At 41.9% G+C, this 18551-nt stretch overlaps 1 protein-coding gene across 2 annotated transcripts in view; it reads left to right on the top strand.

The window, feature by feature from the left end:
• CDKAL1 (CDK5 regulatory subunit associated protein 1 like 1) overlaps positions 1-18551 on the top strand; it is a 636289-nt gene that overhangs the window by 283482 nt on the left and 334256 nt on the right. For both annotated transcript variants that reach the window (XM_045004929.1, XM_045004930.1), the window contains exon 9: positions 13051-13154. In XM_045004929.1, coding sequence (XP_044860864.1) covers positions 13051-13154 — 104 coding nt within the window. The remainder of the gene's footprint in view (positions 1-13050; positions 13155-18551) is intronic.

Genomic DNA, 18551 nt, shown 5'->3' with positions numbered 1-18551 from the left:
TATTGTTTCAGTCCCATTCACTAGGTGTGTAGGTCTGATAGTTTGCTCCAGAGTCATTTTTAAGGGGAGAGATTCACAATTTGGTTCATTTGAGCAAGAAAGCAATTTTAGGTCCCTTGCCATTTTGCTGATGGGTTTCAGTTAATAAGATACAGTGCTGGGGTGGTTTACTTGAAAGAAGCACTGATTTTTCTGTGATGCTTATGGTATGTTTTAAATTAACATGTTCAAGGACTGATTATTTTTGAATCTGTTGAAAAGTGTTTAGGCCAAATTCTTTCTTGTAAATATTTAACGGAAAATTGCATCTATTTCAATCAGCTGCAGCTTGAAAAAATCATTTTAAAATTAACTTTTTGCCAAGTGACAGCTAAGAAATATATTTCCAAATAGTATTTTAAATTATGGTGTGTAAATATTGGCCCTTTCTGTATTTCAGAGCGGAATTTTAAAAGTGTATCTTCTTTTGTTTTGCTATATAATTTGATTACCAGAAGAAAGTTACAGACTAGACTACATGAATGTCACAGAATATTTTTATTCTATATTAGGACTGGGTGAATTGGTTCTGATAAAATGTGCGAAAAGTGGTCCTTTCTCTCTCTTCCTCCGAACACAGATGTTCTGTTTTTAGAACCAAACCCTGCTTAACATGAAATGTTTGAGAAGTGGTCTTTCTCTCCCACCCCCCTCTCCCCTCACCCCCATTTGCAGCTTCTGGCTGGGACTTTTGAAATATCATGAAAAATGGTGCTGTTATGATATATTTCCAGGTTAGATTGGGAGGAGTCTGTGCCCATTAAACCCAAGTTGTGGAGGGAGAATCAAGTCCATCAGTCTTGTCCTTGAAGATAGGAGGAATCTAGTCCTTCCATTCAGTCTGTAGAGGAAAGAGGTTGTGCAGGAAGGATTGGGTACTAGCAAGGCCTTTTGGGGGAAAAGTGGTTGGGGGAGTGTCACAGGGATCCCACCCAAGTTTGGATAATTTAAACATGAATCATATATGTCTGAACTATTAGATGCTTATTGAAACTGACCCTAAACCTTTGGAGGCCCATCTACTACTACTAAGGATTCCTGCTGAAGTTAAGGCTTTTTCACATTCCAATATGACTGCTCGAGGGTCAGAGTAAAAACATATGAGCAATAATATGTCTCACACTAGCATCTCCATCAATGGTACAGCAAGAGGAGAGGGAGAGATTCATTTATTTGGACTTTTATGACCTGATGTGCAGACAGCTAAAAAAAATTGAAGTTAATTGCCCTACTATGCTATTCATAGTTTTGTTTTATTTTCGAGTTTCGTACATTTGATTATACTGGATTATCCGGATACTGCCATTCACTTTCTCACCTTTTTTTATTGTTAATATCCAGAGTCAATTGTCTGGTTGCCTTTATGTTCAATTATTCCTTTTCCTTTTATCTTGTTGCCTCGAGAGTTAAAAATGGAAATATCATGGTTTATGTCATATTCAGGGCAAAGAAAAAATATTGCTAAGAAGCTGTGAAATTTTAGGAAGATAGTGTAAAGTGAGAGACCCCTCATGTTGAGTCATAGTTTGGCATAATCTACAAAAAGCTCAGTAGTGGTACATGTGTACCCCTCCCCCCAAGATACTTCAAAATTTAATGCCTCTTCCTGTTCATTTCCTCTCCTTTAAAAAAAATAAAAATTAAAAAAAAAATAAATAAAAAAAAATAAAAGAAAAAGTTTGGGCCTGAAGGTTCAACTGTAAAAGACCTTTTGTTTTCACAGAAGGTGATGAAATTGGCACTTTCCTTTTTCAGAACAATAATCTTATGAAATTTACATAATTTCAGTTCTTTATATACTTACTTCTAGTTCCTGTTTTTTATGGAAAAGTTGGCGCGTCTAAAAGTATTGTTCAGTGTAATTCCTGGGCATGTGAATAGCAACTAGGGATTCTCATACAGGAGTATGATTTGTCTCTCTAGTATCAGAAGTGGCCCTTCACTGAGTTCTCACAGAGATCCAAGCGTTTTATTCCGAAGATGTAATGGTAATCTTGATTAATATGATTAGAGGGAAGCAACTGAAGCTGCAGTTTGTTTGAAAAGGGTGTGCAATGCAAATTAAGTTTTATTATAAATACTCTATTCTCTTTGTAGCCACTTCATAGATCAGGTTGCAATTGATTTCCACTATTTAATTTTGCTTTCACTCCCTCACTGTCACCTTAAATCCATAAGAAAGGAAATATTTGAAAAAATATTCTAACTTTAGCCAAAAATGGAAACAGAGGAGAGAGATGAAATTATACTTATTGCATGTACCTCCTTTTGCTCTGTCACAGGAGCAAAGTTTGGTTGACAAAATTGATTTTAAAAGTTAAGATTTTAAATCGGAGTGCTACTATGGTTCTGCTTTGTGAAGCTTAAAATAGGATGTTGATTGATTACTGGAAACACAAGATTTCTAAACCTCTCTTTCCTTTGTGAAGTTGGACCTCAAAATGAGCGCCAACTGTAGGGAATATCAGTTGAGAGAGAAGAATTTTTCCACCAAAACTGAAGTTAATCAGACTTTGTAAATTAAGGCAAATATTAAAAGTGGTGGTCACCATAGTTAAACATTATTCTAGCTCTGACCCCCACCCCAACTTTAGCTTCAAAATGGAGAGCTGTTAACATTTAAAAGTAAATGTATTGGATTAATGTATTGGATTAATCTATTTGATGGCACTAAACATTAAAAAGGTTGTAGAGCAGTTTTTAAACTAGGAGATGGGGGAAAGCCGACTGCTGCAGAGGAGCGTGTGGATCGGACACAGACTTCTCTTAGGGGAGAGTCTGATGATAGAGAATCTCCAGGTTATAGTCAGGAGCAGAGGAATGAGAAGTATAATGTAAGGGCCGGATCAGATGATAAACAGTCACATAAAAAAGAATCTGGCACATCAGAAAAAGGCAGGCTAATAAACAGGGACAAGTTTTTAAAGTGCTTGTACACAAATGCCAGAAGTCTAAATAATAAGATGGGTGAACTAGAGTGCCTTGTGATAAAGGAGGATATAGATATAATAGGCATCACAGAAACCTGGTGGACTGAGAGCAATCAATGGGACACAATCATTCCGGGGTACAAAATATATCGGAAGGACAGAACAGGCCGTGCAGGGGGAGGAGTGGCACTATATGTTAAAGAAAGTGTAGATTCAAATGAAGTAAAAATCTTAAGCGAATCCACAGGTTCCATAGAGTCTCTATGGATAGAAATTTCATGCTCTAGTAAAAATATAACAGTAGGGATCTATTATCAACCACCTGACCAGGATAGTAATAGTGATGATGAAATGCTAAGGGAAATTAGAGAGGCTATCAAAATTAAGAACCCAATAATAGTGGGGGATTTCAATTATCCCCATATTGACTGGGAACATTTCACTTCAGGACGAAATGCAGAGATAAAATTTCTCGATACTTTAAATGACTGCTTCATGGAGCAGCTGGTACGGGAACCCACAAGGGGAGAGGCGACTCTAGATTTAATCCTGAGTGGAGCGCAGGAGCTGGTCCAAGAGGTATCATAGAATCATAGAATCTCAGGGTTGGAAGGGACCTCAGGAGGTCATCCAGTCCAACCCCCTGCTCAAAGCAGGACCAAACCCAACTAAATCATCCCAGCCAGGGCTTTGTCAAGCCTGACCTTAAAAGCCTCTAAGGAAGGAGATTCCACTACCTCCCTAGGTAACCCATTCCAGTTCTTCACCACCCTACTAGTGAAAAAGTTTTTCCTAATATCCAACCTAAACCTCCCCCTCTGCAACTTGAGACCATTACTCCTTGTTCTGTCATCTTCTACCACTGAGAACAGTCTAGATCCATCCTCTTTGGAACCCCCTTTCAGGTAGTTGAAAGCAGCTATCAAATCCCCCCTCATTCTTCTCTTCTGCAGACTAAACAATCCCAGTTCCCTCAGCCTCTCCTCATAAGTCATGTGCTCCAGCCCCCTAATCATTTTTGTTGCCCTCCGCTGGACTCTCTCCAATTTATCCACATCCTTCTTGTAGTGTGGGGCCCAAAACTGGACACAGTACTCCAAATGAGGCCTCACCAGTGCTGAGTAGAGGGGGATGATCACATCCCTTGATCTGCTGGAAATGCCCCTACTTATACAACCCAAAATGCCATTAGCCTTCTTGGCAACAAGGGCACACTGTTGACTCATATTCAGCTTTTCGTCCACCGTAACCCCTAGGTCCTTTTCTGCAGAACTGCTACCCAGCCATTCGGTCCCTAGTCTGTAGCAGTGCATGGGATTCTTCCGTCCTAAGTGCAGGACTCTGCACTTGTCCTTGTTGAACCTCATCATATTTCTTTTGGCCCAATCCTCTAATTTGTCTAGGTCCCTCTGTATCCTATCCCTACCCTCCAGCGTATCAACCACTCCTCCCAGTTTAGTGTCATCTGCAAACTTGCTAAGGGTGCAGTACACACCATCCTCCAGATCGTTAATGAAGATATTGAACAAAACCGGCCCCAGCACCGACCCTTGGGGCACTCCACTTGATACCGGCTGCCATCTAGACATGGAACCATTGATCACTACCCGTTGAGCCCGACCATCTAGCCAGTTTTCTATCCACCTTACCGTCCATTCATCCAGCCCAGACTTCTTTAACTTGCTGGCAAGAATACTGTGGGAGACTGTATCAAAAGCTTTGCTAAAATCCAGAAATAGTACATCCACTGCTTTCCCCTCATCCACAGAGCCGGTTATCTCGTCATAGAAGGCAATTAGGTTAGTCAGGCATGACTTGCCCTTGGTGAATCCATGCTGACTGTTCCTGATCACTTTCCCCTCCTTTAAGTGGTTCAGGATTGATTCCTTGAGGACCTGTTCCATGATTTTTCCAGGGACTGAGGTGAGACTGACTGGCCTGTAGTTCCCTGGATCTTCCTTCTTCCCTTTTTTAAAGATGGGCACTACATTAGCTTTTTTCCAGTCATCCGGGACCTCCCCCGATCGCCATGATTTTTCAAAGATAATGGCCAATGGCTCTGCAATCTCATCGGCCAACTCCTTTAGCACCCTCGATGCAGCGCATCCGGCCCCATGGACTTGTGCTCGTCCAGCTTTCCTAAATAGCCCCGAACTACTTCTTTCTCCACAGAGAGCTGGTCACCTCCTCCCCATACCGTGCTGCAGAGTGCAGCTGTCTGGGAGCTGACCTTGTCTGTGAAGACAGAGGCAAAAAAAGCATTGAGTACACTAGCTTTCTCCACATCCTCTGTCACTAGTTCCCTCCCTCATTCAGCAAGGGGCCCACACTTTCCTTGACTTTCTTCCTGTTGCTACATACCTAAAGAAACTCTTCTTGTTACTCCTAACATCTCCGGCTAGCTGCAACTCCAAGTGTGATTTGGCCTTCCTGATTTCACACCTGCATGCCTGAACAATACTTTTATACTCCTCCCTGGTTATTTGTCCAATCTTCCACTTCTTGTAAGCTGTTCTTTTGTGTTTAAGACGAGCAAGGATTTCACTGTTAAGCCAAGCTGGTCGCCTGCCATATTTACTTCTCTTCCTACACATCGGGATGGTTTGTTCCTGCAACCTCAATAAGGTTTCTTTGAAATACAGCCAGCTTTCCTCGACTCCTTTCCCCGTCATGTTATTCTCCCAAGGGACCTTGCCCATCAGTTCCCTGAGGGAGTCAAAGTCTGCTTTTCTGAAGTCCAGGGTCTCTGTTCTACTGCTTTCCCTTTTTCCTTGTGTCAGGATCCTGAACTCGACCATCTCATGGTCACTGCCCCCCAGGTTCCTATTGCTTCCTCTACTATTTCTTCCCTGTTTGTGAGCAGCAGGTCAAGAAGAGCTTTTCCCCTAGTTGGTTCCTCCAGCACTTGCACCAGGAAATTGTCCCCTACACTTTCCAGAAACTTCCTAGATTGTCTGTGCACTGCTGTATTGCTCTCCCAGCAGATATCGGGGTGATTAAAGTCACCCATGAGAACCAGGGCCTGTGATCTAGCAACTTCTGTTAGTTGCTGGAAGAAAGCCTCGTCCACCTCATCCCCCTGGTCCGGTGGTCTGTAGCAGACTCCCACCACGACATTACCCTTCTTGTTCATACTTCTAAACTTAATCCAGAGACTCTCAGGTTTTTCTGCAGTTTCATACCGGAGCTCTGAGCAGTCATACTGCTCTCTTACGTACAACGCAACTCCCCCACCTTTTCTGCCCTGCCTGTCCTTCCTGAACAGTTTATATACATCCATGACAGTACTCCAATCATGTGAGTTATCCCACCAAGTCTCTGTTATTCCAATTACATCATAATTCCCTGACTGTGCCAGGACTTCTAGTTCTCCCTGCTTGTTCCCCAGGCTTCTTGCATTAGTGTATAGGCATTTAAGATAACCCGCTGATTGTCCCGCTTTCTTGGTCTGAGACAGGAGTCCTCCCCTCTTGTAATCTCCTGCTTGTGCTTCCTCCCGGTATCCCACATCCCCACTTACCTCGGGGCTTTGGTCTCCTTCCCCCGGTGAACCTAGTTTAAAGCCCTCCTCACTATGTTAGCCAGCCTGCTTGCAAAGATGCTCTTCCCTCTCTTCGTGAGGTGGAGCCCGTCTCTGCCTAGCAATCCTTCTTCTTGGAAGACCATCCCATTGTCAAAGAATCCAAACCCTTCTCTCCGACACCATCTGCGTAGCCATTCGTTGATTTCCACGATTCGACGGTCTCTACCCTGGCCTTTTCCTGCCACAGGGAGGATAGATGAGAACACCACTTGCGCCTCAAACTCCTTTATCCTTCTTCCCAGAGCCACGTAGTCTGCAGTGATACGCTCAAGGTCATTCTTGGCAGTATCATTTGTGCCCACGTGGAGAAGCAGGAAGGGGTAGCGATCCGAGGGCTGGATGAGTCTCGGCAGTCTCTCCGTCACATCGTGAATCCTAGCCCCTGGCAAGCAGCACACCTCTCGGTTCTCCCGGTCAGGGCGGCAGATAGATGACTCAGTCCCCCTGAGGAGAGAGTCCCCGACCACCACTACCCTCCTCCTCCTCTTGGGAGTGGTGGTCGTGGAATCCCCATCCCTAGGAAGGTGCATCTCATGCCTTCCAATCAGTGGAGTCTCCTTCTGCTCTGTTCCCTCAGGTGCATCATCCACTCCACTCTCTGCACTAATACCTGTGGAGAGAACATGAAAACGGTTGCTCACCTGTATCTGTGTTTCTGGTACATGGATGTTTCTGGTACTCTTTCCCCTTCTAGAAGTCACATGCCGCCACTTATCCTCGCTGGACTTCTGTCCCCGCTGCGTAGCCTGCTCTGAATCTTCAGAACGTTGTGCCCGCTGCAGCTGATCCTGACGTCTATCCAGGAAATCCTCATTTTCTTTTATGGAATGCAGGGTTGTTATTCGTTTCTCCAGACCTTGAATCTTCTCTTCCAAGATGGAGATCAGCTTGCACTTGGTACAGACAAAGTCGCTCCTATCCTGCGGAAGGAAGACGAACATGGCGCATCCTGTGCAGGTCACAACGGCGGATTGCTCAGCATCCATGGTCTCTTCCTTCTAAGAGCTCTCTCCAGGCGAACTCCCAGGCAAACTCCTTCTGTTTGCCTCTCTGCTGTTCGCAGAGGTAACTATAGCAGGACCGCTTGGAAATAGTGACCATAATACAATAGCATTCAACATCCCTGTGGTGGAAGAACATCTCAACTGCCCAACACTGTGGCCTTTAATTTCAAAAGGGGGAACTATACAAAAATGAGGGGGTTAGTTAGACAAAAGTTAAAAGGTACAGTGACTAAAGTGAAATCCCTGCAAGTTGCGTGGGCCCTTTTAAAAGACACCATAATAGAGGCCCAACTTCAATGTATACCCCAAATTAAGAAAAACAGTAAAAGAACTAAAAAAGAGCCACCGTGGCTTAACAACCATGTAAAAGAAGCAGTGAGAGATAAAAAGACTTCCTTTAAAAAGTGGAAGTCAAATCCTAGTGAGGCAAATAGAAAGGAGCACAAACACTGCCAACTTAAGTGCAAGAGTGTAATAAGAAAAGCCAAAGAGGAGTTTGAAGAACGGCTAGCCAAAAACTCCAAAGGTAATAACAAAATGTTTTTTAAGTACATCAGAAGCAGGAAGCCTGCTAAACAACCAGTGGGGCCCCTTGACGATGAAAATACAAAAGGAGCGCTTAAAGACGATAAAGTCATTGCGGAGAAACTAAATGGGTTCTTTGCTTCAGTCTTCACGGCTGAGGATGTTAGGGAGATTCCCAAACCTGAGCTGGCTTTTGTAGGTGACAAATCTGAGGAACTGTCACAGATTGAAGTATCACTAGAGGAGGTTTTGGAATTAATTGATAAACTCAACATTAACAAGTCACCGGGACCAGATGGCATTCACCCAAGAGTTCTGAAAGAACTCAAATGTGAAGTTGCGAAACTATTAACTAAGGTTTGTAACCTGTCCTTTAAATCGGCTTCGGTACCCAATGACTGGAAGTTAGCTAATGTAACGCCAATATTTAAAAAGGGCTCTAGGGGTGATCCCGGCAATTACAGACCGGTAAGTCTAACGTCGGTACCGGGCAAATTAGTTGAAACAATAGTAAAGAATAAAATTGTCAGACACATAGAAAAACATAAACTCTTGAGCAATAGTCAACATGGTTTCTGTAAAGGGAAATCGTGTCTTACTAATCTATTAGAGTTCTTTGAAGGGGTCAACAAACATGTGGACAAGGGGGATCCGGTGGACATAGTGTACTTAGATTTCCAGAAAGCCTTTGACAAGGTCCCTCACCAAAGGCTCTTACGTAAATTAAGCTGTCATGGGATAAAAGGAAAGGTCCTTTCATGGATTGAGAACTGGTTAAAGGACAGGGAACAAAGGATAGGAATTAATGGTAAATTCTCCAAATGGAGAGGGGTAACTAGTGGTGTTCCCCAAGGGTCAGTCCTAGGACCAATCCTATTCAATTTATTCATAAATGATCTGGAGAAAGGGGTAAACAGTGAGGTGGCAAAGTTTGCAGATGATACTAAACTACTCAAGATAGTTAAGACCAAAGCAGATTGTGAAGAACTTCAAAAAGATCTCACAAAACTAAGTGATTGGGCAACAAAATGGCAAATGAAATTTAATGTGGATAAATGTAAAGTAATGCACGTTGGAAAAAATAACCCCAACTATACATACAACATGATGGGGGCTAACTTAGCTACAACGAGTCAGGAAAAAGATCTTGGAGTTATCGTGGATAGTTCTCTGAAGATGTCCACGCAGTGTGCAGAGGCGGTCAAAAAAGCAAACAGGATGTTAGGAATCATTAAAAAGGGGATAGAGAATAAGACTGAGAGTATATTATTGCCCTTATATAAATCCATGGTACGCCCACATCTCGAATACTGTGTACAGATGTGGTCTCCTCACCTCAAAAAAGATATTCTAGCACTAGAAAAGGTTCAGAAAAGAGCAACTAAAATGATTAGGGGTTTAGAGAGGGTCCCATATGAGGAAAGATTAAAGAGGCTAGGACTCTTCAGTTTGGAAAAGAGAAGACTAAGGGGGGACATGATAGAGGTATATAAAATCATGAGTGATGTTGAGAAAGTGGATAAGGAAAAGTTATTTACTTATTCCCATAATACAAGAACTAGGGGGTCACCAAATGAAATTAATAGGCAGCAGGTTTAAAACAAATAAAAGGAAGTTTTTCTTCACGCAGCGCACGGTCAACTTGTGGAACTCCTTACCTGAGGAGGTTGTGAAGGCTAGGACTATAACAATGTTTAAAAGGGGACTGGATAAATTCATGGTGGCTAAGTCCATAAATGGCTATTAGCCAGGATGGGTAAAGAATGGTGTCCCTAGCCTCTGTTCGTCAGAGGATGGAGATGGATGGCAGGAGAGAGATCACTTGATCATTGCCTGTTAGGTTCACTCCCTCTGGGGCACCTGGCATTGGCCACTGTCGCTACCATCTAGATACTGGGCTAGATGGACCTTTGGTCTGACCCGGTACGGCCTTTCTTATGTTCTTATGTTCTCTTTCCTACAAGCCACCTAAAATGGTCACCTCTTGTGGATGTCTGCAGGAAGGGTGTACACTGGTGGGTTGGAGAGCCCCCAGCATTTGGGGGGACATCAAAGGAGGGGGAAGCGGAGTGTGAGTAGCACTGCACCCTTCTGCAGATGTTTAGCATGGGAATGGAATCTTTGGGCCTCCTTTATACATTGTAATAAAGCAAAAAAGGACGCAAGCACAATATGATTTTTTGTTTTTGAACTTTGCTAGACATCTTTATGGTACCTAAACAACATTACTCTGCCCTTGTAGTAGTGCCCTGAGAAAATAACAAGCTAATGGAGTTTGAACTATTTGTTATGGAAAGATATAATCTTACCAGTGATCATAAAAACTGCTATATTAATAATCGTATAGTAGTTGCTGCTTTAAACACTGCATTTGTTGCTGTTAGTATTAATCAGAAATAATCTTTTAGGATCAATGAGGGAAGGAAGGGTCATATCCCTGCACTGTCAACTTCCTAAAGTAGTTGTCAACTGGGGGAAACCTTGACCCTTCATGTTATCTTATTCTTTTTCTGTAAATGTCAGATAAGCATCTAAACTTCTGGAGATTTAACTAACTCTTTTTTGACATTTTCCCATTTTTGAGCTTACAGAGAGCTCTTTGTCAGGTGTGGGAAATGTACTGGAGTGTCAATACAAGGTGGAACAGGTTGTTTAGTATAAGTAGATAACACATATTTCAAGGGACCATTCAAGATGAAGTGTCCAGCTAATTCCTGTCCAGTCATTGGGGGAGGGGGAGAAAACAAAAAAGCTGGGAGGGGCGGAAGTTAGTGAGTTACAGATTGTTGCAATAAGCCATAAATTCAATGTCCATTTAAGCTCCCAAACTGTCTTTTGAAGGTGTTATAGACCTCTCAGTCATCCTCCTCAAAGGAAACCTGCACAACTCCTTCAAAAGAAGACCCTGGGAGTTTAAATTCAAGAATTAAAAAAATACTAGATCTGTCCCAAATCCTTCTAAGCCCTGATCATCAAGTTGATCTCCTTACAAACTCCCAAATCATTTTCACCGAGGTAAAAAATAGTTATGTCTGGTGTCTGCTCCCTGTCTGCCAAGATGTATACCAGGGCCACAGCTGGTGCCAGAGCATGACCCTCCTTCTCTGCCACCTCAGGATTGCCTTGCCACTGAGACCCAGCTGTAAACCTCCAGAAGACCTGGCAGCCTTATGTGCTTGGTTTTTCATTACTTTGCTTGCAGATACATGCCACTCCTCACCTGACCTGTTTGCTTGGTACTGAAACTGGGGACACAGTAAAATTAGCTATTCAGAATGCCAGGCTCTGATTTTCCATCTGGTATACCATAGAAGTCCTGTATGCAATTTGAATGGCATCATTCAATTGCTTGAATTCCCTGTGTCCCTAGTCTTACTTGGGCTGCAGTATTGGTGCCCCAATCCTGAATAAGTGGAAACCAAAGACATGTGCAGGTAGCCATGATATTGTTAGGTACTTTTTTAAAACTGCCACCAGCAACTAGTTTCCCAGTCATGGGGTTGCAGACATCCTGACAGATGGCAACACAGTTTATGTGCCCAAGTGATAAATGCAATCATGTAGTTGTTTGGTGTGTTTCTTTATCTTTATTAGCATGCTTCAGAAAACTCTTCTGGGCCATACTATATTTCATTAGTTATTGTTTAAAATTATTTCTATATATTCATACTACTCTTTTTCTGGCATCCAAATGCTTTATAATATTGAAGTAGTAGTTTTGTGTTTGTGATAATGAACATTATTTATTTTTAACCAAGAACAAGAGTAACTTTCTTTCTTTCTTTCTACTTCTGCCTACTAAATGGCTATTGGGAAATAAGTCGGCTTTAAAAAAAGCTGCTGTTAACTTTCTGCCTTACTCTGTTCATGGCACTGCCAAGACTAATCCCAGAAAAGCTTGCAGTGAGCATTTTATGATCCTCCTATCCTTGCTGCAATGAACTAATCTGGCTTTAATATATTGTCAGATAAATTAGACACACTGACGTTCTTGCAGTTTCTTATGGGTGTTTTTCTTAATGCTTCCCATCTCCCAATTGGTCATCAAACTCTCTTTTCATTTAATGATTCTGCCCTCACTATTTCATACATTAATATTGTTAAGCCAAATAAGACACAGGAGAGGGGAAAATGTATTGAGTTTTTCAAGATTTCTAAAGTGTACAAAATGGTTTTAAGACAATGGTAAGAATCTGTCACATTACATTCTTTTCTAAATTTTATGAAGGCTTAAATGAGTATTTGAATATCTTAAGAGATGATAGGGTTGTAATTCTGCCTGTGGAACTCATGTATAATTTCTAAACTAAAAACTAAACTGGAAATTTGTGGCTTAGTCCTTAGATTCTCATGCATTTCTGTTTTTTATGGTAACACTAAAGTCTGAGTAAGTCTGCACCTGGATTTTTGACTAAAATTACTCACCCCTTGCTATTACCAGCAACAGTGGGAGCACTAATGTAGACAGGTCTGCACAAAACAGTGCTTAAAAGCCAGAAGCAGCAGGTGCTGGGCCTAGCACTTGCATCATCCCTGCCATCACAGGAGCTGAAGCTGGAAGTAGCAATGGTGGGAAAAATAGCCAAAAATTCAAACTGTAAAAAGGGCTTTCATGTGAAAATCTCTTGAGCCTGTTACTTTTTAGAAAGACCTTGATTCCTGATATGCAGTCCTTGCACAAAATTTCCACTGGCTGTAGGGTTTAACCATTTGGTTTTTAAAGTCTGCGTAAACTACTTTGGTTATCTCTTTAAAATAGGGAGGAAGAATAAACTAGACCAATTTATATGGCATATTTACTGGTGTGAAAATGTTTTGGTTTTTTTTTTTAATTAAGCTAGTAGTACCTTTGCATTTCTACATATAAAAGTTGTATTTTATATATTTTTGTTTTGCTATAATTGTGTGTATTAAAGTATTGGGAAGGGTATTTTTGATAGTAAACTAATGTATTTTAAACTTTAAATAGGTGTCTCAATGCATGTACCTATTGCAAAACCAAGCATGCCAGAGGAGACCTAGCAAGTTATCCAATTGAAGAACTAGTGGACAGAGCAAAACAGTCTTTTCAAGGTAAGGTTATTTCAGTTACCTAAATCAACTTTAAGATTACAAGATCTGATTCCCACAGGTAATTTCCTTTTTATAAGATAAACTTGGTAATAGGTTAATGTATTATTTGTATTGCAAATATGTTGTAAGTGTGCTTGCTGGTGCCTGCTGTAATTAATTCCTGCATTCATTACATTATGCACCAGTACTTTCAGGAGTTAGTATTTCCACAGAAATATTTCATTGGTCTTAATCTTGTTTATTAAAAGGTCCAGCTCAAGGTTTATTGATGATGATGATGATTCGAATTTTTTCTTTTTTTGCCCTTCTTAAAAATAGGAAGGCAAGATGTTTTCTGATTTCAGATCCTTTTATGTGACACAATAAAAATTGTGTTTTAAAACTAATTTTAGCGGCTCTTAATCCTTCACTTTATGTATTGTAAAGTAGTAAGAAGAACAATTATTTTGCATAGAGTGTGTGCTTACAGTAAAAGCAAATTTCATTAAAACCTCATTAGAGTTCTTAAGATGCTGTGTTTTTAGGATGCGTCACTGTTCTAAAAATGAGTCCTTTGGAGTTCCTCTAGGATGTTTGTCAGTGATGCTGGGTTTAGGATTCATTATGAAGCAATTAGGATCCACAGTATCTCTTAGTAGGAGCTATTATATGCTTAACATCTAAATGGAAAAATTGTAATGACGTCTTTTGATTTATTATTGGATATGTGAATGTTTAATTGGGATGGCTACTGAGCTTCCATTTCCTACATTTTTATCCAGTCATAGCTCAGACACTTGCTTGGGAAACATTACAATCCTTATGGAAGAATGTTAATGTTTACACTTTGTCCCTGGATAGATCTCTAACTTTACCCTTCCTTCAAGTAAATACAAATACAGCTATTGTGCCAACATCATCCCTTGTGTAAACTCACTAAAGTAAATGCATTGTTCCCTGGATTAATTTACCCACTATGTTAAAGTAGCACAAATGTTCTAATTTAAACTCAGGGAAATGAAATTGAATGGCTTCTCTCTACATCCTTAAATCTTCTTGTTGTGTCTAGATGTAGTGACAGATATGGTGTGTGATACCTCATTTCTTTTTAGACACCTGCAGTGTCTATGAACAAGAAGTATGGGTTATGCCAGGGGTTGGCAACCTTTCAGAAGTTGTGTGCCGAGTCTTCATTTATTTGCTCTGATTTAAGGTTTTGCATGCCAGTAATACATTTTAACATTTGGTGTCTTTCTGTAAGGCTATAATATATAACTAAACTATTATTGTGTGTAAAGTAAATAAGGTTTTTAAAATGTGTAAGAAGCTTCATTTAAAGTTAAATGAAAATGCAGAGTCCCCCCCAGACCGGTGGCCAGGCCCTGGGCAGTGTGAGTGCCACTGAAAATCAGCTTGTGTGCCGCCTTTGGCACGCGTGCCATAGGTTGCCTACCCCTGAGTTATGCTTTACTTAACTATGAATGTTCTTGTTTCTGTGAGTTAAAGTTGGAGCTTAGATCTTAATTTAACATTATTATTTTAATATGACTATTATGAAAACATAAATGGATGCTACATGAGTAATAAGGCCACAGCACTTAAGCAAGTTCTAAGTCCATCCTTATTCAGGGAACCATTTAAGCACAAATCTTCAATGGGACTTAACCTCCCTTGTGAGTAGGAATGCTTACAATCAAGGCCTAAGTTTACAAGTTTTTATTTCAACATGCACATTATAGTCCTGGGGGAATTCTGTGCCACTGCGCATGCACAGAATTTTTGTCCCCTGCCGATTTCTTTGCTTTCCCGCAGAAAAATGACTTTCTGATGGGGAAGCAAAAGGAAGCCACAAGAGCAGTCATGCGATCCTCCCCAGCAGTATGTTTTGGGTACCTAGGGCAGCCAGCAGAGAGGTAAATCACTGTGGGGTGAGGGGGCGGGACTGGGACCCGGCTGGTGGCTCCTACCCTGCGCCAGGCTCAGCCGCTAGTCCCAGCTGGGCTGGGGAAGACTGGACTTCCTCTTCCTCTGCATGGCATCCGGGCCGGGTCAGACCCACCCCCAGATTTCTCCCCCAGCTGCAGGAAGCTCCGCAAACTCCCCCTGCTTCCTGCACCCATCACTCCTCAGCTGCAGGGGGAGGGGGAGGATTCCTCTACAGGGAGCTTCTCCCCCATCCGCCCAACCCCCATACATCCAATCCCCCTCAAACCAAGCTCTTCCCACTGAGCCTCACCCCCCTGCACTCAGACCCCCTCCCCAATTGAGCCCCACTCCCTCTACACCTGGACCACCCTGATGAGCCATCCAGATCCTCACTGCACTGAGCCCCACTCCCCCAGTATCTGAACCCCCCCACTGAGTCCCCCCACACACAGACCCCTCTGCCAAGCTCTATCCCCATCCCCACACACAGACCTCTCCTGCTGACCCCCAATCACCTTCACCTGGATCCCCCTGCAGAGTCCCATTACCATTGCACCCAGAATCCCCAAACATGCCCCTGTGCATCCAGATCTCCCCCGTACCTGGATCCTCCACTAAGCTACCCGCACCCAGGTTGCCCCACACAGAACCCTCTTAACCCACATCTGGATCCCCCCACACTTGAATCCTGCCTTGCTGAGCCTGCTTGCCCACACCTGGTGCACCATCTTCAGTCAAAATTTTGTCTCTTATTTTGCTTCCAAAAATGCATGAGATGTTGTGACATTTGGGTGTTAATATTTCACTTGTTAAATTTATTGTACACTAAACCCACAGATTAGCCAGTTTTTTGTATGTATAATAGTCATCAGAGATGTTCATATCTCTACTTTGTTGTAATACTTTTAGATGACTTTAGTTCTACTGTAAATCATTTACTGTCTAAAAAATAATCAGGATACTTTCTATATTGGATCAAGATGATTCTTCTGGTCTGACTCAAGGTATTCTTTCTGGGTTTTAATTTCCTGGAGCTGTATTTGTTTAAGAAGGGTAGTGAAATTTCTCTTTTAAAAGTAGTTTGATAGTTATTCTCTCTATTTGCATCTGATTTTCAAATTGTTTCATATTTGCGGTTGAATTACTGGGCTTCCATTCAAACATATTCCTCGGTTTCCAATCTGCACTTAACACTAGGGGGCTGGAGCACATGACCTACGAGGAGAGGCTGTGGGAACTGGGATTGTTTAGTCTGCAGAAGAGAAGAATGAGGGGGGATTTGATAGCTGCTTTCAACTACCTGAAAGGGGGTTCCAAAGAGGATGGATTGAGACTGTTCTCAGTGGTACCAGATGACAGAACAAGGAGTAATGGTCTCAAATTGCAGTGGGGGAGGTTTAGGTTGGATATTAGGAAAAACGTTTTCACTAGTAGGGTGGTGAAGCACTGGAATGGGTTACCTAGGGAGGTGGTGGAATCTCCTTCCTTAGAGGTTTTTAAGGTCAGGCTTGACAAAGCCCTGGCTGGGATGATTTAGTTGGGAATTGGTCCTGCTTTGAGCAAGGGGTTGGACTAGATGACCTCCTGAGGTCCCTTCCAACCCTGATATTCTATGATTCTATAAACATCAGGGAGAATTTCCTTTTTCAGCTGTGCTATTTGATATTGATGCACCTTAGAATGTATTTGTGCAGTATGCATAGCTGGTCTTTATTTTGATAGTTTAACACCAATTCTCATTACTTCTCTATCTTGAGATACAAAAAGAAATCACACACTTAAACAAAAGGGTTCACTAGACTTCAAAAAGATTTCTACTTTTTTTTTATTTGATTTTTCTACTTACTAAAGAATGCAGACACACCCAACCAGAGAGGGGGGCACTTGCAAGATGTAGGTGCCAACCCCATTGCACACACTAATGAAAAGACAGTTCTAGCCCTGAAGTGCTTACAGTCTAAGCATATGATGGCTGAAATTATATAAGGGAGAATAAGGTAACAGTGTCATTATTATATCTGGTATATTAAACAGCAGGCCAGAATACCCACTGCTTAGCTATTGTCTGCATCTCAACAGACATGAATTTTAGGAGAGATTTGAAGGAGTTTTGAGGAGTCTAGGTTATGTACCTACAAATCTAAAATCCAGGTTTCCCTGAGGTTTGATCCTCCTCCCATTGAAGTCAGTGGGAGCAGAAACAGACCCATAATTGGGATAGTCAAAGTCTAGAGATGCACAGTTGTGGATTTTATAATGTTGAACTTCTCTTCTGTAGAGATTGTTCTAATAGGGTTGAGTGGGGTTACATTGTCTGGATGTTTTAGATTGTGGTTCATGTTATGGTTGCGCATTCCAAAATATACATCCATTTAATACCATAATGTGAAATAAAATGCATATATCCTGAAAATCCGGACTATTTCCAGTATGGGGTACTAAACTTTCTTCAAATAATTGTCACAACCAGTATGCTTTGTTCAAAAGACAGCTAGCCAGATAAGTTAGTGTTGCAACCAGAACCTCTCTTAGCAAAAGCAGATCAGTCTTCATCTCAGTCAAACCTGTTCAGTAATGGTGCCTTTGTGTAAAGTGTCATTTGGTGGAGCATTACTGTACATATGTGGATACAGTGCACTATTATGGAAAGAAAATTACAAAAATGGATATGAGCCCTTGTTTTGCAGGCTTGACGAGTCTCCACTAATCTTTTAACATTGGCAGTTTAAGGGACCAGAGAGATCTGCTTGACGAAACCATTTTTTTTTGGCATTCTCCCCCTTCCCCCCAAAGCAAGCTGTGGTCAGATTTGTTCTTTGTAATTCAACAGTCTTCTGTAGCATAGCCAGGAATAGAATACAGTTTCCTTAAGTCCCAGTCAAATGGCTTACATCAGGGGTCTCAAACTCAAATGACCCCGAGGGCCGCATGAGGACTAGTGCATTGGCCCGAGGGCCGCATCACTGACACGCCCCCTTGCTGCCCCTGGCCCCACCCCCAATCCACCCCTTCCATGAGGCCCCGCCCCGCCTCTTCTCCACCTCCTCCCCTAAGCGCGCGGCTCCCCGCTCCTCCCCCCTCCCTCCTGGAAAGTGCTAAGCGCCACCAACAGCTGTTTGGCGGCGGGAAGCGCCTGGAGGTAGGCAGAAAAAAAAATGAAGAGTAATATAGTAGTATAGTATTAAAATATAGTATGCTATTAAAAGTCAATTTATTAACTTTTTTATTAACTTCTTTAACTGTAATGTGAAACGTCAGTGCTAATTTTGACAGTCATTTCATTTTTGGCCACTTAGCTGGCAGCGTTTTGCATCAACCAGAGCATCAATATTAGGTTTGATATCCTGAGACGAAACCAATCTCAGTGTTGCTTGCAAATGTTCATCAGTGAGCCTTGACCTTAACACAGATTTGTTAATCTTCATGGAAGAGAAAAACTGTTCACATATATATGTACTTCCAAACATTGCCATTATCCTTGCAGAAGCAGAG

Source organism: Mauremys mutica, chromosome 2 (assembly GCF_020497125.1).
Source record: "Mauremys mutica isolate MM-2020 ecotype Southern chromosome 2, ASM2049712v1, whole genome shotgun sequence".
NCBI lineage: Eukaryota > Metazoa > Chordata > Testudines > Geoemydidae > Mauremys > Mauremys mutica.
Note: the sequence above shows the minus strand (reverse complement) of the source record. Positions and strands in the feature narration are given on the sequence as shown.